The sequence below is a fragment of the Acanthaster planci genome, linkage group LG06 (genome assembly GCF_054643075.1).
Source record: "Acanthaster planci isolate LZ-2023a linkage group LG06, COTS_SCS, whole genome shotgun sequence".
NCBI lineage: Eukaryota > Metazoa > Echinodermata > Asteroidea > Valvatida > Acanthasteridae > Acanthaster > Acanthaster planci.
Window position 1 is genome coordinate 7,941,858 of NC_141782.1, and position 24,630 is coordinate 7,966,487.

General features: G+C 41.4%; 2 protein-coding genes across 3 annotated transcripts; one reads left to right on the top strand and one right to left on the bottom strand.

Moving 5' to 3' along the window:
• Positions 1-98: 98 nt before the first annotated feature.
• Positions 99-17,086, top strand: LOC110979997 (uncharacterized). Of its 2 annotated transcripts, none has more exons than XM_022236236.2 (8): positions 99-256; positions 3,176-3,837; positions 6,432-6,518; positions 7,586-7,734; positions 8,611-8,680; positions 9,614-9,759; positions 10,541-10,675; positions 11,237-17,086. In XM_022236236.2, exons 2-8 carry the CDS (start codon positions 3,379-3,381, stop codon positions 11,403-11,405), a joined length of 1,215 nt encoding a protein of 404 aa, XP_022091928.2. In that variant the 5' UTR covers positions 99-256; positions 3,176-3,378; the 3' UTR covers positions 11,406-17,086. The 2 variants fall into 2 exon arrangements, with proteins under 2 accessions (XP_022091928.2, XP_022091929.2); XM_022236237.2 differs by having other exon boundaries at positions 109-256; positions 3,431-3,837.
• On the bottom strand, positions 16,749-24,589 carry ccndbp1 (cyclin D1 binding protein 1). The gene is made up of 7 exons (XM_022236239.2): positions 24,241-24,589; positions 22,640-22,702; positions 22,212-22,373; positions 21,274-21,370; positions 19,618-19,765; positions 17,940-18,263; positions 16,749-17,399 (listed from the first exon to the last, which is right to left on the bottom strand). Exons 1-7 carry the CDS (start codon positions 24,314-24,316, stop codon positions 17,229-17,231), a joined length of 1,041 nt encoding a protein of 346 aa, XP_022091931.1. The 5' UTR covers positions 24,317-24,589; the 3' UTR covers positions 16,749-17,228.
• Between the last annotated feature and the right edge of the window lie 41 nt (positions 24,590-24,630).

Below are 24,630 nucleotides of genomic sequence, written 5' to 3' on the forward strand. Positions count from 1 at the left end.
TAGTGGTGGTGTTGTAAATTGCCACCGATACCATCTAAGTATGAAAAAAAATGTTCTCGCTCATGTCAGACGATAGAGGGCTCTTCATGATATCATGACCATGTGATACATGTAGGTGAATTGTGTGTTGGACATACAATTCTCATTCCCGTCATCATGTGTGTGATTGTGTGCACGGTATTCTCATGAAGTTGTCGACATGTTATGAAGTTTACTCCTATTCTGTGCCTTTCCTGTAGTCACAGACCATTTTCAGGTAAGAGTCTTACTTTCAGCGTGTTCAGTCGTTATTCGTCGACGAAGGGTGGAAAGATATGTCCTCATAAATATACATGTACATGTAAGTAATCACCTTGGTGTACATCAGCGGTAACGCTGTTACGCCCCAACTGTAGCATAAGTTCCAACTATAGTTGGGACAGTCCCAACTGTAGTGCTGCAGTTGGGCTGGCCCAACTATTGTTGACCAATGTCTGTGGGAAATGGCTCAACATTATCCAAGTCAATGTGTCTCACACTTCGCACAATTCATCAAAAATGTGGCACTTAGCCCTATGACCAATGACGTGACATTTGTAAACAATATGACTTTGGCACATGCTGGGCACATCATGCATACAGGACCTCTCTGCTGTAGTTGGGCCGGCCCAACTGTAGCACTCTAGTTGGGGCGGACCCAACTATAGTTGGGACTGATGCTATAGTTGGGGCGTAACAACGCCCAAGGGTCCAAGGTCAGCGCCATGACCTTGGACCCTGTGCTGTGTAATGCTTTGTACAAGGATGACCTTTCGGAAATCACCCCCCCCCACGTGACAAGAAATTTCTGCCCATGATAGCCAGTTATGCATCCACAATGTGATTTCCTGGAAGTGCATGTACATGAACATACATGTGTAATCTGCATGATTGAATGTATTTTTTGGTAAGCACACAATGCAGAATTGGTCAATGTTGTATAAGACTGGACACAAGACTACTGCCACTATAGTTTTACATGCACTACACTGTATGAGTACCCTGCATGTATACTCTGAAATTTAGGTCCTGGCAATTATTGGATTTTTGAAAGTTGTTTGAAAAGTATTAATGCAATTTATTTTCAAGAAACAAACTATATAGGGATTTATAAAGATAAACAAAGAAATTGACTGGTGGATTTGAACCGGCAAACTTCCAGAAGACGGTAACGGTGCTCTACCAACTGAGTTATCCGTTTATTAATCATTAAATTTATCCATTATTTTTGATATTGAATTATCTTTTATTCAGAGGTGACAAACAATCAACATAAAAATGGTTTTAAAAATTAAATTATACAGGTACAAAATTGGACTTTGAAAGATATTTCAGAATATTTTAAGATGCAGCTACATTATAAATGCCGTTGACCTAAATGAGGCAAAAAAGGATTTTAAGTTTTTCTTTTCTTGCTTTTTGGTAAAATATGTATATTTTGGTTTTGCTTTTGTGGGAATCTTGTAAAATGGAATAAGCATCATTGATATATCAATATTTCGATATTATCGATCTAGGTTCGATATTGATACGGCCGATGTTACGTATCTGGTAATATCAATATATCAAAAATATCAAAAATATTGAAACTTCGTAAACATCGATATTGAAATATGCATGTATATTGAAAATATTCGCTACTGAGGACCAAACTTTATTGAAAAATACAAAAGTGCATTGTCGCATAATTTTTGATAAGCCACAGCTTACAGTGGTTCTCACGCTGAGTGAAAAATTTCCCTGTAGCGTATACGGCGACAATTGAAGAATAAATTCAGTCACCTATCTCAGTCTTGCACACAATAATTCGCATACACTTTGCCTTGAAAATGTCACAAAATTTGTCCTCCAAACAGGGAATTATTTGCTAACCAAATGTACGTAGACTAGCACCATGTGCTGATATCTCTATGCACAACAGTGTGTATCCCATCCCATTATGATGTAGGGGTGTACCCTAGAACAATTTAACATAAAAAATATTTTGAAAATTATATATCCGTATCGGCCAAAATATGATATCGACGGTGCCTACAATGGAATAGTTGAATATTTAATCAAATGGAAGGTCAAATATTTGAATATGCAATTCTTGGAACTGACTCAGGCTAACTGAAAATGACGCACAACATACATGTAGATGGATTAATCCACTTGAACTTCCTCCACTTCCTGGTTGGTTTGTTTATTGAGTTGGGTCAAAGATTATTCATAAGTACATCTGTAGTATTGTCAGTAGTCAGAGAACTTAAAGAAAAAATTCCCATAACATAACATGTCACATGATCAATGAGATATTTATTTTCATTTTCATACTGTTTCAGTGGAAAGTAAATAATATGACAGACTCAAGACAACTCGAAACATGGTGTGGCATCGTCACTGAAACCAAAACTTGTATGAAAAATATTGTTCAGTGAAGAGAAAAGGAGTACATGTACATGTACTGTATTATGCATGACTTTCAAATAGACAGGCATATTTACACATGTACAACCAAAAAAAGGCTATCTTCTGGAATTAAACATGTTTAAACAAACAAACTACAGAAGAAGGAAGCTAAAATGTGTGGTTTATCTTGCGAGTTTGACCCAAATCTTGTACACTGAGTTCTTTAAATTCACGGTAACGTAACAACTTGAATTCTCCATACTAAAGACACTGTTGCTATACCTCGTGACTCGGGGCGAGCTTTTGCTTAGTAACATAAGAGACGCATGGCACCAATACACTGTTTTCAGGGCACAAAGGAACCAGTCCATTTCAGAGATGGTGGTTGCTATGCAAAAGCTTGCCACGAATCACAAGGTATAGCAACAGTGTCTTTAGTCTGGGGAATTCAAATCGTTATTATGTGCAATGAGATAACTCAGTGTACCAGATTTTATTCAAATTTAACTCTCAAATATTGAAAGCAACTGAAAGCAGTTTGTAGATTTCATGATATCAAGTTCCAATATATTGATCAGTACAGTCTGTGCAGGCTATTTCATTGGTTGTGTTTGCACTGCCTGTTCACTCTTTTCTCAGATCACCATGAACTGTGAAATGGATGCTACATGTAGGGGATATAATTTATGATGAAGCAGTGACCATTTTGAGGTACTGTCAGTGACTGTAGTCTATTAATAAAGTTCCATTTTTTTTTCAACTATAGGCTGTGTCTGAGAGGCTGTGGTTATGCCAGGGGAAAAAGTGCACCCATTGGATCCACTAGCTAGCAGCTGCTTCCATAGGCATGTGTGTTAATCATAGCTGTAGCCAGTTGATTTGGATGCAGCCTTTTCTGTAGCACTTAGACTTTTCACTGTGGACTGTTACTTTTTTGTTCTCTGATATTCTTGGGCAGTCTGCACAAGAATGGAAGATAAACTTAATCCCCATCACATTGACAGTACTTCATTGACAACAGAAGTGGCAGTGGACGCTACCACGGAAGCCTGCCTGGCCTCAGCAGCTCTTGCAGCTCTCTCCATGTCACTCCCATCCTCCATGAATGACCCAGAGATTCAGTCACCAGGCGTGGAATGCCGACCTGACACCAGTGCTCTCATGACATCCACCCCGGCTGGTGCCCTGATGGGGCGGCCCAGGACTTTGCCTGGGCAGCTGCAGGCCACACTAGGCACAGGGGGTAACAACAGCAGCAGTGGTGGCGGCAGTGACAGCAGCAGCCCCAGGGCGTCTGGGTGTCGAGCTGACAGCCTGAGCATAGGCACGTGTGTGAGCTTGGCCGTAGAAGACCCGGGTGGGGAAGAGACGAATCTAAGGGCACCCATTGTTGGCTATGAAATTATGGAACAGAGGGCCAAATTTACGGTAGGTCGAAGGCCACTGATTCAATTTGTGACCAAGTGTGCAGCTGATTTGACCACATTCATAGGTCAGCCATCTTGAATAAAATTCTTCAGTCCCGGATGTTCTAAAAATTTAGAACATGTACGTGTATGTGTGAAAACAAAGAGAATGCATTTGGGGCAAATTATAAATTGCCAATCCTGTTTTCAGATGGGTAGTTCCAATTTATGATAAAAAGCAGTGTTGGAGTCGAGTCCTCAAATCTGAGTGCTTTAGGGACCGAGTTCCAGGCCGAGTAAAAGTATACGCATGACAAGTCTGAGTCCAAAGCACTGAGTATGAGTACCTATACATTTAAGGCTGAGCATTGGGCCAAATTTGAGTACTGAGGTCTTAGTCTGAGTCCAAGTACATATACAACACCAAGATGCCCAAGTTATAATATAATATCAGAAATACATGTATTCAACGGTGGATAAGCTATGAAAAAGTGCAAAAAGCCTCTGTCAGTGTCATTCCGCATGCGCGCACAGCACTACGATTTCCTACACTAAAAGCTGTGGCTCCTTGTACCCAGGGCAGGGTAAGCATTCTTTACGTGTTACAGACTACAGAGTGAAACCGCTGTGTCTTGTTGCATTCAAAGTTGCACTATGCTATCTTTAGTCATCACCCAGCACCTGAAAACGCTACCGATAAAAAGTAAAGTACTCTAATTTTTCCTCGAGTACTAGGCTCCAGTACAGAGTACCTAAGGGTAAAGTACGCCCAAAATCCATGTACAAAAACTCAAGTACGGGACAAGTACAGTTACTTTTTGAGTAATAATAATTGAGTACGGGCCGAGTATTCCTGTGTACTCGAGTACAATTATGAGTACTCCAACACTGATAAAAAGTTGTGCTACATCATACATATACCTTTGTTGTCAAAATTTAGAACAGTTTTGACACTGAAAGCATACATGTAATTGTAATGTTACCAGGTTTCTTCCCATTTCAGAGTAATAATAAAGTGGTTTTTTAGTACGAACCTATCCATCTCATGAATGAAGCCCACAGTGTTTTGGCTAGAAAGCCGTGCAGCCATGTTTCACACGGTCAGTTTTGTGAAGTCACAGCCCATTTTTTCAAGCACGGCCTAGTGGTGCAAATCAAGCCGTGCAGTACTTCATTCGAGGCTTGTATTTCTAGATCCCTAAAAATGTGAAAATAAAATTGGAGCTAAAATTCAGTCTTTTCCCATGTTTTTCCCCCATCAACCAAGTCCAAAATAGAAAATGCGCTGCAGTAAAGTTCAGATGTTTGGTTTGAATGTATCAACACCGGCAGGCAGGTTCCCTTACTTACAAATAATGAACTACAGCACCGTATATATAAATTTGTAACAAAATGAACACAGGAGGCCATACTTGTTCACCAGCGCCTGATCCTACATGTAATCAACCTCATTCCCATGGCGATCGTTAGTCACCATATTACACCCACTCTCGCACGAGGTAGTCTATGGGGACGAAGTTGACATATAATCGTTTTAGGGCTTGTGCTGCGTGATGAAACGAAAAATTTCTTCGCGAAGGCAAAGGCTGGCCTTAGTTGATCAGCCATGTCATGCTTGCCTGCTGAAAAGGATGTGTGCTTGTCATAAAGCAGTTTCCTCAACAAGTCATCTTTTCACAAAGATCAGAAACATGCAACAAGTGCCAAGGTTACCAGTCTTTCTTAAAAATAGAAATCGGCGACTGTCTCCACCACTGAGCTATGCATTGCTTTTGTCAACTGATTTGCATGTGAATTCTATTTTTATTGTCCGCCGCTGTTGATCAAAGATTTGTTGTCACAGAATGAGTGAGTTGGCCATCCGTGTAAAGCAGTCACTTGACTGTCGACGGGCTGCTGTGATTCATATACCAGGAAATGCTTGCTGAAAGTAAACTACACCCACTGTTTGCTTCAAATAATAAAAGAGGAAAACTGCATTACAGCACTTGTGATTCTTGCAGAAATACTGATTTTTTGTTCGGGACATTGGAGACTGTCACAATTCATATATTGCAAGCTAATCCATTCTGCCAGATATTTGTTAGTGGGCCACTGAAATATCATTTTTTTTGGTTGGATTAATAAAACAGTACTTTGCAAAACTATAGGTAAACAAAGTACTTGGAGAAAATGGCAGTAAAAGGTTCTTGAACCAAAGATCTCAAATATTCTCAAACAAAAAAGTGAGGTGAATTTAAAAAGGTGAAAATAAGCAGATGACGTGGATTATAAAGATACCACCAGAACTAGTTCTCAAGGGAAAGCGTTGGAATCTATGTAGATATTGATTAAAGCTTGGATGAAAATTAGAAGACCAAATCATCAGCTGTTTGATTTAATTTGTAATCAAAAAGGTGGAAGATTGATTGGTCGAGAAAATAATCGAAAACTTTTGACCTGATTCTAAATTTGGTTGAAATTGTTAGAACGGTATAAAAGATCCATGTCATTTTCATTGTAGCTGTTATGTGCATGTGTGTTTGTGACATCAGACATCAAAACCAGCTCACGAAACATTTCCTGATTGACTGCAAACAACTGTTGACATTTTGCTGAATTTTGTGATCTATGCAGGTTTTCAAGATCCATGTCCAAAAGTCCGACCAGGAGCATTGGTTGCTGTTTCGCAGGTACACAGATTTTGTGCGAGTCAACAACAAGGTAAGACACGTCTTTGGTCTTGGCTTCATATTCTCCTGGGCCCAGTTAAAAACATGAATCAGCAATGTTAACAAAAATTGGTGATTGTAACAGAGTGCTTCACTGTTTCCGACAGTACATCTCATAAAAATGAACTAGCATAGAACCTGCAAGGCTTGACATCCTCATGTCCAAAAACTGTATAACGCTGCATAGCGGCGCAAGATGGACACTTCACCGTGCATATGCGTAAAATGTTGTTACCGCATGGGTGCCGTTTTGGTGTGAATACGCTACGTTAAGGAAACAGGTGCAGTCGCCGCGACACCACAACAGGCAAGCACACCTGGTATGCCTGCGCCTATGCATTGACATTCACACTCAAATTGCACCCATGGTGATGTCACCATCTTGTCCAAGTTCGCACTCTTGCGCCGCTGCACGGTGCTATACAATCTTTTCTCATGCCCAAGGCTGCAGGCTGCAGTGCGGTGGGAACGACACTTTGAGCCGTGAGAGAGATCATGGTAATGTTCCCCCTCCCCTCCGTGTACATGTAGTACTTCACTCGTACCAAGATGAACATGTCTTTGCAATCTGATGCATGCGTGTTCGCAGCGTATCACGTGATTGATTATCAACCAGTCAGATTTACCATGGTATAATAGGACATCGTGGTTTAGGGCATCCTCAGAGGCATCACAATGGGAGGGGAGTAACAATTCCCCCGTAATCAAGATTGTAGGCAAATTGTGTTTTTTTGTCCAGTAAATTGCAGTACATGGATATACAGTAAATTGTTAACCGTGAAGAGCCCCCACCAATTATTTATCAGAGTTCACTTACAACAGCAAACAGTGAAGATTACCCAGATTTCACACCACCATAATGTCCACTACAAACATTTCAAATATACAACGTATGGTTAAAGACTTGTTTACCTCTCTGTCTTATTATTTGTCATTTTTACGTGGGTTGCCAGAAAAGTCAAGTTCACATAGTACTTGTTCGTGCCCCTTTTTTACTGAAATTAACATTAGCTAATTGAAATCCTACGTATATCTTCATCATGTGGGTTCCTTGTACAGTTGAGAGAGATCTTCCCAATCTTCAGACTAGCCTTGCCTCCCAAGAGGTGGTTCGGAAGCAACTTTGACCTTAACTTTCTGGAAGACAGACAGCTGGGCCTGCAGGCTTTCATCGATAACATCATCAGTCACAAGGACATCGTGCTCAGGTAAGCAGGATTGATGGTAGTTTGTGAAATGGCTTGACCCAACTTGATGGCACTGCGGAGAACAGAATGCTTCACTTTCGATCACCATAATGTGCTTTACGATGCAAGCACAAACTTACGAAGGTCGCGTCTGAATTACTTGGCTATGGCTGGAAATTATGCATGAGTCTATGTTGTGGCTGCAGCCACTTCCTTCAGAGTTGTGTGCAATGTTGAGCCTTTTCCAAGTAATTTGGACACAGCATGATTCTGATAGCACAAAAACCTTTATTTTGCTTTGACCCATGAAATATGCTGTAACCACAAACTTTCTCTATTGTGAGTGTTTAGTTTACTGCTGGACAAGCCATGTTTCAGGGTACCATACTTAACAGAGCCTAGTAAATATGTAAATAGCATACTAAGGTTTTATTTCTTCCTGAGATGCTTCCTGGTCGTGTAGCATCAGGAAAGATTTTTTATCGGTGCAGTAAGTCAAGTTGGTCATAAAATATATATTCTTGGCAAATATATACAGGAAAATTGGTCTCTGGCAGATATAATCTAATTACTACATTTTGACTAAAAACGGTTTTCTTTTGGTTCAGCAGAATCTTCCTGTGCTGGGCAAATTCATGTGCTCAGCAGTTCTATAAAAACTTGGTCAGTGACACTCATCCAGATTACATCAATGCTCTAGTTTCTTATGAAAACTTCTTGCCTAAAGTTTACTGATGGTGTCAAACCACACATTTCTCATGTGCATATTCGCGTACATCATCTGCATGCTCCTTTCGTGAAGAGCAGTGCGCTGGTCTACCTGCAGGAACAATTTAGTATTTGAAGCCTGCAGTAGGGCCATCAATCTGCATTGCATTTTCTTGTCTGCTATTGTAGTGGGCCAGTGAGGGAGTTCCTATGTCTAGACGATCCACCAGGTCCCCACGACAACTTGGAGGAGAGCAGGGTGAGTACAGTAAAGACACAGGCCCGAGCCCAACTGCATGGCCCTGCAGTAAAGGTCTGCTGAAAAGTTCCTAACTGCAGGCACAATCCACAGCAAAGATGTACACTGGCAGGTGAATGTCTTTGTGCACCTGTGCACCAGAACAGGTTTTTTCTCCAACTGTGTTTCTATAAATAACATTGCACTGTACCCGTGTTAGAGTGAATGCCTTCGTTGAAAAAAACGTAAATTCAGGTTCATGGTAAGTCCACAAAAAGTTCCCTTTCTGGTCCCTATATAAAAACCATGTCTCTTCTCAATTACACAGACATTGCAAAGACTAGGAATATAAAAAAAGCAAGTCTATGATTTTACGCACGCTGTGCGCCATAGGTAATACAAGTTTTACCCTGAAATTTATTCATGGATTTCAGTGTTTTTCGTTCTACTGTCGCCCTTTTGTGACAGAAGTGTCATTTCTCAAAGGAGAAAATTGTGATGAAAACCAGGTTCATTATGAGCTAAGTCAGTGGAAACTTTGTACCGCATGAGCAAATCATCATTTATTCATGAAAATAAAATCCAGGAGGGCAGCATGGTAGCACCCATGGCATGCAACCTACAAAAGTTGGACCATTCAGGTTGTGAACAAGAGTTATTGTCTAAATACCAAAGCTTCCTGTTACACTATAGGATATGAAGAAATCTTTGCCAGTCTTGAGGATACATGTGACTTAATCAGAAAGTTAGAAGTACATGTATACTGTCACTATTAAATGCACGCTGCAGAACGTACAAGTGATTTGACAAAGTAAATTACTGAAAATACTAAAATGGTGGTGGAATTATGCCCGTCCTGAGACCTCCGCTTCATCTGTGACGTATAGATATGAGATGCAAGGAGCAACTCCTCACTGATGAGTTGATCTTCCATTTTTTGGCGAATTCCTATAGGCTTTGTGCGAGTCTTTGGATGAAACTGTGTACAGTCTTCGCTTAGAGCTAGCCGAACGAGACCGGCAAATTGCTGCCCTGAACACAAAGCTGGAAGCCTGTGAAGAGCGCATCAGGCACCTACTCAACAGTCAGCTAGAGAATGGGTGAGAATATGGACCAATCAGTGTTCAATAGGAAGCCCTCCCCTCCCTATGTACATGAACAAGCAGAAACACTCTGTTTGTTATTGTTCCAAAGCACCATCAAGGACCAGATATATTGAGCAGATGAAAGGGCAGTACTAACACTGGCCAAGTGTGATCAATGATTATTTGACAACCACCATTGAATTTGGCCTGTTAAGGGAGCATCTCCAAAGTTGGGGACATTCGTTGCCCATGGCAACGTTCTTGTTTAGGACACCGGTGGGCCTTTGGAAATGGGCCTTTGGGGAAATGGTCTCTAACGGAACAGTTAACGTCACTTTCAGTTCAATATGGCTGACTGGTGAATAGAGTTTATTGGCTTGATGTGTGATAGGAGCCTGCAACCCCTGGAGAATTACAATAGTATATTTGTAGTTTCAGTGCATCAGTGTCCTTGTTTCAGTGTCTAAGAAACTCCTAAGTTGACATGACGCTTGTGATGGACCAGTTTGCTATTTCAAAAAGGCACAGCTCCCAACGTCATGCTAACTTGAACATGTTGGGTGCTTGTGGGTTGCCATGCAGTCACCCTGATTGGGCCTACCCTGCATACATAATGATGCGCTCGAATGTCTTACAACATGCTTCATTTTGCACATGCACTACTGAAATCCCAAACTCAAACTGGGTCATTCAGAATGTCATCTTTGATTCGAGTTCAAATGAAGAAAAATAAAAAAGTGCTTTCCACTGTATTAAAATGCAATCCTTTCTGTGTAAATGTTCATTGTAATTGCAGTAATGACCGGAGTAAAGCTGAAAACTCCTCATCTCCGGTGTCGGCTGACCGCTTGACCATCGAGGTAGACCTACATTCCCAAGCAGAGGCCGATCAGTCGCTGTCGTTCCCGCAAACTGAAGCTCAGCACAGCAGGTATGTTTGGAAGTCGCTCTGCAGACCGTTAAACTAGCCAATGTTTTAGTGCTCAAGTTGAGGCCCAATTTCATAGATCTCCCAAGCAGAAACTGCTGCTTATCAAATTTTTGCGCTGAGCAGAAATTCACAGGGAACCAATTGACATTGGAATGCATGATATTTGGACAGGAGACCCACTCTTGCTAAGCACATTTTCTGCCCTCAGCAGATCTCTGTGCTTGAAGCCAGGAATTTGTCATGGGGAATGGTTCAGTGGAAATATTTCCCCACTAGCCATGGTAAGTATAACAATCAGCATGAAGCGTACTTACTTGTATCCTATCTGTTTCTTCCATTTTGTTAAATGTACAGCTTCAATTTTCACTTTCTTTTACCCCTTTTGTCTTTTTTGTTTTGGGGTAGTTTTGAGAGGAGGTATTTTAGCCCCTTTTTTGCACTTGTTGAATTTCTCCAGCTTGGGGTGAGAAAAAATAACCAGAGCAGGCACTTTTGCAGTGGTAGCCCTCCCCTGTGTACACATGGTTGGTGTTTTGCTAACAAGAATTCCATATTTCACAGTTTGCACGGTCCAGATGCAGAGGTCAGCGGGGGTTCGGCATCAGCCAATGACACAGAAAGCGAGCCTTCATTGACACCACATAAGGGTACCAGCTTCAAACAGGGTTCAATTACAGAAGACGGGGAAATAAGAAGCCACACTGAGTCCAGTGTCATTACAGTCACGTAGCCGAGAAGAGGAGTCATTCCTAACAAATAGGTATATCTTGAGACCTTTGTCTGACAGCTCCAAAGGAGATGAGCGAGATGTGCTTGTGATGGGCAGTAGACCGTACAAACCCTACCTATAAACCTAAACTGTCTCGTCATTACAAGCCATGATTGGGAAAAAACTGAAATGTCTTCCAAGAAAGGCCCTTAACAGAATGGGAATGGATCACAAAAATAAAATCATCTGGGCTGCTTTCAGTCCCCGATAATCTTTTTTCTGAGAAGAAATTTCTAAGTTGTCAAGCGTGCAGAGAAATGTTATTTACTGTGTGACATTTCATGGAAAAGCATGCATTAGTGACAGTTGACGGAGAGATTGAGAAATGCAAACTTTCTAAATTTTTTTTACCCACCAACTTAAGTAAGCACTGTAAACTCAGTGCTATCAAAGGTTGCTTGGACAAAATCTACAAGCATGCACATGCGGTACTCGAACTCATATCTTCCACCTGTCTAGAGCGGAAGTCATATCCAGGGGTCTGCCCCCTCAAAATCTTTTCGCATATCTGGAATTTTTTTACCCCAAATTGCGGATTTTGAGATGTGTGATTATTCAGGTTTTGCTATTTTTTATGTTTTTCAAAATGAAATAAAGTTCAAGATTCTGGCTCACAGAACCATTTGGAAGAGAACTTGTGTTAGCTGTAATTAGCTGTCAAAAGCCTCCTCTGCTGAAGCTACTCTTTGGGTCAGTTGGTAAGCCCAACAAAGATGCACCTCTGTGCCACAGTATACAAACAATGAATGTTTCAGAATGCGATGGTAAGAGTAATTGCATGAGGTGACAGAGGAAACGGTCCATTCCATGAGGCGAAGCTGAGTGGAATAGACCGTTTCATCTCTCACCGAATACAGTTATTCTTACCATCACACAAATGCAAAACATTCATTATTTGATTTATACAACACCTGAATAAATCCTGGTCATTTGATTTTCTGAGTACAGCTGGATTAATTAACTGATTCAAACCGGAAGTTGTCCAGTTGTGAATCCGTGAATTTTCCAACGTGATATTCCGAGCTCATTTAATCTGTTTCCTTATATTGGCAGCATCAGCGTTGCTTACAACAACAAGTTCTTATAATTATTTCGTAGCATTGTGAACAGTGGAACTTGATCATCCATCATTTTGACATAAAGAAACTTGCGCCACTAGAAGCTGCAGTGCAATCAACCCGGAGGTGTTCGTTCTTCGTTTCTAACGCACAGTTTTTAATAAATTTTTTGCACTCTGCGTGCACGTGCTGTGTGTTGGTACCAACAATTCAATGCCATGTGATCAGCGATCACCAATCAGATGACGGGGATTTATGCAGGTGATGTATACTGTGCACTGCACCAACCATCCCTCAGAGGAATATCAGGTTGCATTTTGCCTCACTGTTTCATGTGCACACTGGTGCAGTAAACCAGCTGTGGTGAACAGGGCTGCACAAAAGAGCCTTTATCATTTTGAGCTGGCAACCAACTGTATACGTATTGAAGCTGTGCATATTTGTGTTCTATGTAGAGAAACACATGGAAAACGGTGACTGTTGGCATTTGTGCATATTTGTGCCGTTAAACCATACAGTAGGAGGATCGGAGGGGCCTGACAATTCATGATATTTTAGCCCTGCAGTTGTTGCCATTTCTGCTGTGGATGTTCTATGAATTTCTCTTTATCCTCCAAATGTCATCCCCGTTTATCACTTGACCCATCAACCTTGCCAGGGTTGAATCTGCCGTAGCAGTACATGTAGGTACAGCAATCAGTGGATCTGTGGAATTTTTTTGGGGGGAGGGGTTGGTAACTGTTCAAAAACTCTGTGCCAACAATGCAAATATCGCAGCACGGTGCAACCAGAAATGGAAAGAATCTCTGGTATGATAAGAGATTTAGTTGAAAAAACAAAGATCGCATATTATTTCTGGAAATTACCATCACTGAATTTGCAGTTATGTCTCATTTTCATTAACATGGCTTCAAAATAAGGACAAATTTTGATTTATGCTATTAATGTCACTTGTGTTCAAAATTTGAATGTGTAAACAGGGTCATGGCAGTCAGTAATTTAACAATCATTTTGGGCCAGTTGCAGGGTTCAATAGGACTATGGCCATTGCAGCCTCCCATAGTTGTGGTGTAGTGTGCCCTGTCCATGTTGAGACCAGATACTCCGTACTGTTTTGAGATGTTATGGTTACTCACTGAGGTTAAAGTTTTACTTCGATAATTGTGTTAGTTACTGCTAATAATTTTCAGGGTCTGTCAGTATTATGGGAATGTAACTAACAGATTTAATGGTACATTGTGGAGGAAATGAGAGATGGGGTGGCATGATTGTCCGAGTGTCTGGTTTTGGTAGACCAATTCAAGCATAACAGCGGTGTTACAGCCATGCATTGAAAGAGTTGCAACATGAGTCCATGTGTGACATGGTGCATGATTCCATTTTGTGTCTAAAATGATGGGATGGTGTGCATATTAGGTTGCGTCAATCAATCGTAACATCAGGCCTGTCCCTGAAAGGGGACCTGGAGGGGCTTCCCCCTTCCCCCCGGCAAGTAGCTGTGCCTCCCCCTCCCAACCATCTCGCAAATACCATAAGAATCAAAATTATCTATTGTTCTTCTGATAAGCCCTGAGCTGGAACTATGGCTTGCCCCCCCATGCCCAGAGCTGGCAATGGAGCTGCATAAAAAAGATGTCAAGTACTGGCCTTCAATGTGACATGACAAGTGACAACTCGAGGATTGTTTTGTGAGTTGACATGCATGCGGACTTGGAGCCAAAATGGCTTTATCTGTCCGGTTATTGGTTGTCAGTCAGGGATGGTTATGTCTCATGAAGGACCCCATGACAATGGATGTGGTAGGGTCACTGAAATAATAAGGCGAAATAGAGGCCACGCCGCCCTCGATTCGCAACTTTACAATAAAACTAGAATGTTAAGAATTAGATTTTAACAACGAAATGGACGAGTTGGTTTACCGGTCGGGCTTAACTACGAAGAACTCATTGTGAAGAACTCACTCTGAGTGGCTCTCCTTATGGAGAAAAAGGGTCTGTTGATACATGCACTATAACCGTACGAGTACTGATTTTTTTGTTTTTCAAGTTCTCCTAAACATGTGACCCATCATTGATCTTTCCCAAACCTGGCTGAGTAATCATAAGTGGTTATTTAGAAAATTAGGTTATTTAGAAAATGAGGCCAATATACACATGATCAGTACAAAAGTCTGCAACTTCCCTTGTCTTGGCGGGAGAGGAGTTGTCAGACATCAAAATTACCCACTTCAGCCTGGTTTGGAAATGGCGAGTCATGTCGGTTGAAATTAAAGACAACGCGAGACAGAAACAAATATCGGTGAAGCAACAAAGCAGTAAAATGCAACCATGTAATGTTGACATGTTGAAATGACTTTAAGTGCCTGTGAACCCTTCAAGGGTCATGCAATTTGAAATTATATTTTCTGTTTCTAAGAGTTGTGACTAGCTGTATATATTTGAAAACGTCTTGCCTTTTGATTCTGCGATTCCTTTAGAAGCCACTTGCAAATTAAGCCAGGTTAACTATTATGATTAATCTGTTCCTCAGAAGTACTGAAGCCTAGCTAGTTTTTTTTATTGCATTGCACAAGAGAAGGGCAGCTATCAACAGTTGAGGTAAGCAGAAGAATTAATTTCCATTGTATCTAGATTGATATTGTCTGGCACAGTACAAGTCGGAAATACCTTTAGCCAGATTCTTGATTGAAACAATTGTGTGAAACAGACAAAGCTTTGCAGGTTTGCGTGGTTTGTAGCTTGTTTTTTTTTTCGTGATTTATATGTGTAACTGTCAAACTTGTAAATAAAGGGAAGATCCCAGACACAAGATGGGAGGTGGCTATTTTGTGACTGAAGCACCTTTGGTTTCAGCGTGAACAGCATGGAATCCACCCTTAGCAAACTTAGTAGAATTGGTGCTTAAAAAGATAGCTGTGCTTTCTTTGTTTAGCATCCTGAAAGGATTAAATGTTGAACACTGTGTGCAAAAGTGTTTTTGTATAAATGAGTATAGAAATTTTCGTAAGCAATTTACATTTGATGGGCTTGATGCATTAAGTATGTTTTGTAACAGTACCTAGATCAGCATATGAGTAATCACATTTTGCTCAATCCTAAATCTGACTCCTGCCTCAACTGGTTTAATAGTTTCAGGTAAGCCCAGCTAAAGTGTACTTGATGTGAGCCTTAATGCTCCAGTTTTGTTTACGTATAAGTATTGTTGCCTTTGTCACTATGCATTGTTTGATTTTGGGTTGGCTCAGAACATTTCCTGGGAAAAAGCCTACTATTTTGTTAAACAAATTTGATTCAGGTGGCAACTACAGTGGTTTTTCATTTTAAACACCCTTTTTTAACCACTAGGACCACTATTTTATTTTTTGGCAGGGGGAAATTTCAGTTTTTCTAAAAAAGCAAGACAGAGCAGCCAACATTTTTTACAACACCACAAAGATTGACCCATTACAGTCATTTGAAAATGTCTGTCCAATATTTCTTACTGTAACAATATTTCCCACAACAAGCTGTACACAGCAACAAGGAGCATTTAGTTTCACGTCAAGGTTCTAGAGCCTGGGTAGTTCCTGCCTGAAACCCTTCAAAATCCTTTGAAACCCAGTGGATTTTGAGGGATCTGGGAAGGTCAGGGTCGAACAAGTATGCTATATCACATTCTTTGTGTTTATTCATGCAATGCAATGTAAAATTCTCAACTATTACTTATTTGTAGGGTCTGTTTGTTTCACATGGATTCGGATTGCTATCAGTGATATGTCATTGGTTCACTGACCCCAGAACTCACCTAATGGTTAGTGCGAACCAGCCCTGGGATCATTGATGGCAATTTAGATCTGTGTGGAGCATACAGGCTTTAAGTCTTGCAAAAGGCACAAAGGGCTGGTTGCAAAGAAAGATGCATGTTCCTGAAGTTTCTTTTTAACATGTACACTAGGTGACGGAATCATTCCTATGGTGACGAAACTGAACATTTTCACCGCGGTGCAATTGTAGTGTTACTTCCTGTGAAATTTGTATTTTTGTTCAAGATAAATTTTTGCCCAAATTATACAAACGGGCAAATTCTGAACTACAAATAATAATGTGGCGTGCCTCGTAAAAGTTGTTTCGTTTTTGACAAAGCAAGCAAAGCTGGGTATTTCTTAAATATTTTCTATGTGTATAAATTGGGTTCCAAGTTTCGAGGCTTTGCTTCTTTACTTTTCCCAAATGCCATACAGTTTGTTACATTTTGTTCGCACAAGACATTAACACTTTAACACTCTTTGTTTTAATGATTGGGAAAATCTGTTTACATTTCATGTACTTAACTTTATCTTCTGTTTTAGAGAAAGACACTTAATTGCCATTTTTTTAGAGGTCAATTCTGCGGTCTTGTGTTCACAAACAACTTTCAGAGCCAGCGACGCTTTAACTTTCTGGTTATAACGGCACTATGTACTATATTCTTCAGGAATACCCTAAGTGGTCTTGTAGTTCAAAATCTTACATGGGAGTGTTTGTACTAAAATGCTACAATTTTTACAATGTTAACTGGAATCAAAACAGAGCTGATGAATAAATAATCCATATTTTCTCATTTAAATGATGTTTCTGATGTTGATGTGCTTCACTCCCAGTAATGTGTTTACATACGGTCTGACATCCCATAGATGTTTTGTTGTATGCCCTGGGCATTGGGTTGCCTTTGCAATGGAAACTCAGTCCTTTGGGCATTGTCCGTTCTCTTATCTGTCATTGTGTGGTGATGCAGGGGCAGTCAGTTGTGTGATTTTCTCCAGGTTGTGGTCCACGGCTTTGCTCAGAAAGGTTAGCCACGAATTGTCGGCTTCCTTGACCACGTGCGACGTCTTCGTCTGGTCCAGGAGACTCAGCAGGACCTCTGCCAGTTTGTTGGCCTGGGAGAGTACAAAGTAATGACATCTTGTAGATGTGGGGCTCGCCATTAAACTAGCTTGTAAACGTGGGTCAAATGAAAGGGCCCACATGTATATGATTTATCAAATCCCAAATGACAGATCGGTTCCATGCCTCGAGTAGGCTAAGCAACAAAAATGTAAATTATATTCTGTTCCAATCATCCTCCCCCCCAAAAAAAAATTGTTTCGAATGCTGTCTCGGCAGGGAGTAGGTCCAAGCTCATGAACTATGTAAGTAAACCCCCTCTTGATGCATTCATATGAGCTTGTGCACATTCTGAGGAAAACTTGCAGTGCATACTCTGCTGTACACGTGTATGTATGCAAACCACTGTGTGCAGGCAAGTCTCACACACTGGCCCAACAGGCCACAAAGCACTGTATCTTGCGTATCCTCACAGGCACTGGTGAAATTTGGGTCGGGCAGCAATCCAACACTGCTCATTTTTAGAAACAAACTTGGTTCACAACCTTGAAGCACCAGGTCTCTTTACCACGATTTAAAAGTTGCGAGCTTACATTCTGTCGGACATCCTGTTGTCTGATTGGGGCATACAGGCACATGACCAAGTCGTCCGCAGCCGGGCTGATCCGCTCAGCAATCTCGCCCAAGTCGTCCAACTGTGCCACTAGCCAGTTCTCCTTCCACTGGCCGTGGGCTTGCACTGCCCCTGACACTTTCTTGACACAGGAGGCAGAGGCTTTCAGGAGGCCAGAGCAGGGAGGGAGCAACATCCGGTCATGCTCACTCCAGCCTTCCTGCATGTTGGTGTCACCAGAGGGTGCCCCAGCAATCAGGCCCAAGTCATCCCACCCTTCCGGACCACCACCAGTTTCCTGGAGCTGTGACAAGGGAATAGGGATTGATGAACAATTTAATTTAATTGATTCCTCCAGTACTGCAGGAGGGACACTCTATAATCAGACTTGGGGTATAATTTTGGGGTATAATTTTGGAGTTGGGGAGATACAGCACTGGGGAAAATACAGGGGTGTGAGAATTCAGCTTTTTAGCTGATGTCAGCTTTTTTTGTTTCGATGTTGACCCTGAAATTCAGTTTTTTTATACACCTGGTGTGTACAAAAGTGTGCGAACTTTTTACATTTCAGCTTCTCGGTAGCTGTTTACAGCTTTTAAGTGGCTAGTCACACCTCTGAAACTACTAAATTCTGTGCCCAAGCACTTCACTTTTTATGCCACAGTTAAGTTTTTCCTAGAAGTAGTGCTGAGACTGGCTGGCCATCAGTACAAAAGTATAACGATAATTCCCCCAGTGTTAAAAATCCCACACAACTATCAGCACACCAGATAATAACACACTCACTACTTAATACTAAATGAAAATACAACCCTATGTAAATTAATGGGACAGACGTCCATTGTGAATGAATTTGAGGTACTGAAAACCAACCAAAACTTGAAGATGGTATTTCTACAAACTTTGGCTGCCCATACAAGTTGTACGCAAAATGAGAGTGGTCCATTCTGAAAAACTTTCCCTGGTATGTAGATGACATTAACCAGTAAGCATGGTACATGTTTTATGTTCCCTTTCGGAATTCTAGAATATAATGGGGGGATGTGGAGCCAGCCAGTCTTCACTCTTGGTTTTGAGTGTTGCAGCGCCCTCTATGGTTCACAAATGGAGTCAACAGGACATGCCACAGAGTGAGTCATATGCTAAAATCGAACCCAGATTTCACTGTTTATGGCATCTTTTATTTTGGCAATAAACTGCAGTGTAACTAAGATGAAATGTCTGGGCGGCATCTGGGGGGTGCACACATTTAATTCACAGCAATGCCGAAGGCTGATGAAATGCAGCTTGCGGACAGAATGTGTACATTTCATTTCACAATTTCTAATAAAGTTACACCACTGGCAACATATTTTTACAAAGTTAAAAAATATGTGTGTATTGTTGGTCAAGCCAGTGATTATCCATTTCTAACGCATGAAATGGAAATACCATTACATGTCTGAATACAGAGAGGAAGTGGGAACAAAGTGGATTGCTTAATTAACCCTCCTTCTGCTGTACCCGTCAAAAAACAGTCAAAAATTCCTTCCACTCGATTTCCCCCTGTACACAGACAGATATGGGAAATTTGACTGATTTTGACTGGTATAACAACTGTGTCAAGAATGTATCTTTGCATAGGAGGGTTGAAACAAGTGACTACAATCTTGTGTTACCTCTTTCAGTTCATCCACTGCATCATTAACAAGTCCTCTCACATTGCTCACTGCACTGAGGAGTGCATCCTTATTGTTCCTTGGAAGTGTCTTGAAGGCATCGCATCGCTCCCACACATTGCCAGTTGCATGCAACTGGCTGTCACTGCTGTTTTTTTTCCAAATTAAAATGTAGGGAAGCATGTCAAAACCTGCTGAATGTTTCAGAAGCGTCTTTGAAAACACAGGTAATACACAAAGGACTGGGTAGTTGCTGGAGCTTTCCAATAGAATTCAACTGAACAATTCTGTTGGTCTACAGGCAATGGGGAACTTGTGGCACAGTGAGACTGCATCTTGTTGTTATGGCTGTGGCTGAGTCCAAGAAGCTGCTGAGCCACACCCTATAGATGTGCATCTTACTGCCATCCATAGCCAAGTCACTGGGACTGTCGCCTTAGTGCTGGCCAAATTTACATTGTCACCTTTAACTGTTTAATTAAGCACTTGGTGGGCTAAACTGCAGCAAGACATGATTCCCTGTCCATCGTGAGAGTTACAGGTGCCTTAAAATGAGTGGATTATTATTCATTCCTTATATGCACAGCATTCCTGTTGGCTGGTCAAGTATGTGGTAATTATTCATGCAGGCTGTCCACTTTAACCTTCGTCAACACATTCGTAAGTACAGAATAAACGGTAAATGTAAATGATTGTCATTCAAGATTTTTTGTTTCATTTCCCAGACAAGCCCCCAATAAATATCTCTTATGAAGTCAGATATTCTTTTCAGGATGAATTTTAATCATGTCATCAAAGGAAAAGGCTTCTAATCAAAAGACATGACTCGTAAATTAAAGACAGTGGAGACAAAGGTTAACTTGATTAAAATTAAATTAAATTTTCCAAAATCAGTGAATGCAAATAAAATTAATTTACAGAGAAAAATATACAAACAAGTTTTGAATTAACAAAAGGGATAAAATGGAAATGTGTGGAGGGCCTAGGGCACGGGGGATTCATGCGATGCGGGTCTGGTCACTGCGGCTTGTCTTGGGTTCCTGGCAGGAGATGGAAGTCAGGCTGGGACCATCATGGCCTTAGTGGACAGCAGTGAGCAGCACTGCAGCAGGTCAGGGTCTTGAGTGGGCCTTGCAGGAAAATTGAGCGGTAGCTCAGGCTTAAGGTGAGATGGTCTTGAATTGGCTTGACCAGTGCATGGCCCATTGGACGTGGGCCACGAGAACGGTTGGTAATAAGTGGGGATGCTGGAGAGTGGCAGCAGAAAAAAATACGCCCCTCGTGCGGAGTAAAGCTCTGGTGTGACGACAACACACCCACTTTTATATAGGACAATTTGTCACACTAATTGGACATTAATAAAAGTGCCTAAGGGCTCACAGAGACATACTATTCACTAGACCAACCGACAGGAATGCTTTGCATATAAGGATTGAAAAATATTCTACTCATTTAAGGCGGCTGTAATAATATGTACCTGCAAGTCCATCACAAGTCAACCAGTCTCAGGCCAAGTCGCAAGCCGTTCAAATGAACTGTGACAAATGCATTCTGTTGTCATTGTTCACCCTGTCATGTATGACTGGCTTTTTGAAGGGACTTGTGATGGACTCACCGACAACACTGACACGATTTCCACCCGGATGTACACCTTACCTGTGGTAGTGGTCCTGCTTGATGCGCTTGGCAAGGTTTCTAATCCCTTCCACGGCTCCCATCACTGTGTGTCGAGTGGCTCTGCGAAGCATTAGTCCTGGTTCATAAGATGTGAAGGAAAACAAAACGTTTAAATGGGTTTGACACAATGACATGCATACTGGTCCACTAACCAAAACCCAACAGTCTACTCCACATGGTTACTGACGAGTTCAAATGAGCGCAACAACTCTGACCCGTGAGTCAACATGCAGCAAAAGAACAGTCGTTGAGGCACCTCTGTGTTGACAAGCACCTTGGTGTTAAATTTCCTCACATGATTTTTCTGCGTTTTCTTTTTAGCCCATTCCTGGCCTCAGCAGAGCAGGGGGCAATTAAAGTTAAACATGACAGGTGCGCACCACTGTGTGACCCAACTGACGTACAGATTCTGGTCACCATGCTGGATCAACGTCACAGAACTGCTTAGCTCTTAGTTGGAAGTCAAATAAAAATAGTGTATTTGCCCTTTTTACAACCTCAGTTGCGTTATTTCTTGCCACATGTAAAGACATCCCCTGGCTTTGTCACATGATCCTAACCTTGAATTACATTAAGGCCCGTTTGTTTCATGCAGCTCCAGACTGTGCAGTGATCCGACATTGGTTAACTGACACAAGAGCCTGTCTATTGGATAGAGCCAACCAGGTTTTGGATCAGTGATCCAGATCCTGGTTTGGCATGCAACACTGAGGCTCTTACAGTGCTCTTTGATGTTCTTATTGACAGCAGTCGTCTTTGAAATGGGTGGAGGATCTGGTGGCAAAAATCTGTGCACTTCAGCAGCACTGCAAATAAACTTAGGCTTAGGTGTGGAATTTGGAAAACTGGAAAGCCTTGCCCCTCAACCAAGGCCCAATGCAGGCACAGTGATGATGCAAAGTAGCTTCATTCCATACCATGCTCCTTGGGCAAGCCATAGAACACAGACACCAATGCGATGGTGGACATTTCTACACTGGCGATGAGTGACTGGCATTCTTCCGGCTTGGGCAGAGGTGGTTTGCTGAACCACAAGGCAAGCTTGGTAGCCTCGGCTGAAAGAGACTCAAATGCAGCCCCTGTGTAGAATAGGAAATAAACAATTGAAATCATGACATAATTGTTCTTTAGTACATGTATGTGTTGCCGTACATATGTGATGGCAAAACAAAACTAAAAAAGGACCCTCTCTTTTGAAATTAAAAAAGCACCAATTTCCAAGTTGTAGTTGGTATCTAGAAAAGTTTTTGGTACTGAGACCAGTCAACGAAAAAACTTCCAGGTGAAAATGCAACATTTGGAAGGCATTTGTCTAAATACGAACAAGCTAAATGGTACAACCTACCAAGCTTTTTCCAGAATTCTTCCAAACTGTGATCAGGTGCTGTAGGACGAGGTGAATCCTCTTCTACCAAAATTGAAAAAATGTACAAATATCAAATGCAATAACCATCAACTGAACTTAAAGGTATGGCAGTGGAACAGCAAGGTTGTTTTAACCCTGGGATCAACGGAGCAGATTGACATATCACCAAATAATATGATCATAACTTTTTTTCCAATGGGCCAACTTGGAAGAGATTTTTTGTAATCCTCACCCCAGGCATACACCACAAGCCTGTTAACTCCCATTGGCTAGACCCCAACCACTGCCGAGTTAAGATTCTTGAAAGATCAGTCACCCCAAGGAGCCCATATGGTCTCTATCAGGAACTGGATCTCTTTGTGTAGAGACAGGTGTTGACTGATCGGCTGTTTTGGTTGTAACTTGGTATTACTTGAACTTCCACAGCAGAATAATGGATTGTAGTTAGAGGGGACCTCAGGGATGTATTAGGTACCATAAAACAGTCATACAGGTTGTACAAGTTCAGGCATGACCGGGAACCGACTTGGAGACAAAAATCACCTCATGGAGTAAGGGTGTGATTTGGGGGTGTAGCTGCTCCTTTTTTACTGGTCGGCCGTTTCGGTTGTGACCTGGTATTACTTATACTTCCCCATTAGAATAATGGAATTGGTTAGACGGGACCTCAGGGATGCATTGGCTACCATAAAACAGTTGTTTAGGCTCAGGAATGGCCAGGAACTGATCTTGAGACTAGAATCGCCTCATGGACGAAGGGTGTAATTTAGGGGGCGGAGTCTGCTCGGAGGGGTTAATTGGAAAGGAGTAATTATGAAAACACAATAAGCATGTCTGCTGATAGGGTTTTTAAATCAGTCAATCGATCTCCATAAACTTTAAAAGCAGAGGCTGGGTGGGGCTTAACACCCTCTTTTCATGGTGGTACCATTTAAGGCGGACATTGTCAGATAATAGGTGGCACTCTTCATGGTGGCATCATTACAGATGGTCACGTTATATATCAGTGAAGGGCACTCATGAAAAACAAGTTCCAGTTCTTGCACAACTGGAATATCATTTAGTTTGGGTAGATCTCAAGTTCCATTAAAACTAAGTTTGTTCATTAGGCTCTCTACCAACATGACCTTAATCAAACTTCAGCACAGAGGAGATGCCACAGTCAGATGGAGCCAAATAGGAAGTCCATACAGAGGGGTGTCTGTTCCCAAGGCCCCTTATTTGCCGCTCACTGTGAAAACCAATCAGACTTGACAGTAGGTGGGAAATGAGAGACCTGGTGACTATATCGTGGTCACGGACATTAGGACTCTACAAGTTGAAATAGGACCTAGTCTTCTTTTTGTCCAGCGATTCTCTTAATCATTACCAAATATTAAAACAGTAATTTGTAGACTCCTACAAGAAGTCTAGTCTGAGTAAAAAAAAAAGGACTCTGCGAATCACCTCTTAATATTTGGATAGACCATGTCCAAATGTTAAACGAGGCAATTCGTAAAGTCCTAGTAACCATGGTTGATCAGACTACAAATGTTTTAACCAGTCAATCTGAACATGTCTCACCAAAAATAAGTTATTACCCTTTAGTTTGCTGGTAACTAGGTCCAGATTCTCAACGAATGTGTCAAATATGTTGTCGAGTTGTGACGAAGCCATGATGCAAGCTCAGCTGACAAATGTTGAATTAGGCTTTCTACAAACAACTAACTCCAATTTAAGTCCAAAGGACCAAAGTCACCTGTCCGCCGCTGCATTCGTGGCTGACTTTCAGCTTTGGCAGTGAGCTCTCTGCTAGTAAAATATGACTCTCTCCTTGTTGCAAGTATTCAATAAAATGAGTATAGGAACTATTGCACAAGAGATTGGCAAGAATCTTCCCAAAACTGCACTGACAGATGTACTGCAATGTAATGTATGCGCCAAGCTACTGCTTGTGCATGTTGCCCATGTTGCCTGTTAATTTTGTAAAT

Excerpts from the sequence above, each read along its gene's own strand:
- LOC110979997 (XM_022236236.2), top strand. The coding sequence starts at position 3,379 with ATGGAAGATAAACTTAATCCCCATCACATTGACAGTACTTCATTGACA. Across the intron at positions 3,838-6,431 it reads AACAGAGGGCCAAATTTACG|GTTTTCAAGATCCATGTCCA; the intron begins GTAGGTCGAAGG and ends TGATCTATGCAG. Across the intron at positions 10,676-11,236 it reads ACTGAAGCTCAGCACAGCAG|TTTGCACGGTCCAGATGCAG; the intron begins GTATGTTTGGAA and ends CATATTTCACAG.
- ccndbp1 (XM_022236239.2), bottom strand. The coding sequence starts at position 24,316 with ATGGCTTCGTCACAACTCGACAACATATTTGACACATTCGTTGAGAAT. Across the intron at positions 22,703-24,240 it reads AGTTACCAGCAAACTAAAGG|AAGAGGATTCACCTCGTCCT; the intron begins GTAATAACTTAT and ends CAATTTTGGTAG. Across the intron at positions 17,400-17,939 it reads AACAGGATGTCCGACAGAAT|GCCAACAAACTGGCAGAGGT; the intron begins GTAAGCTCGCAA and ends GTACTCTCCCAG.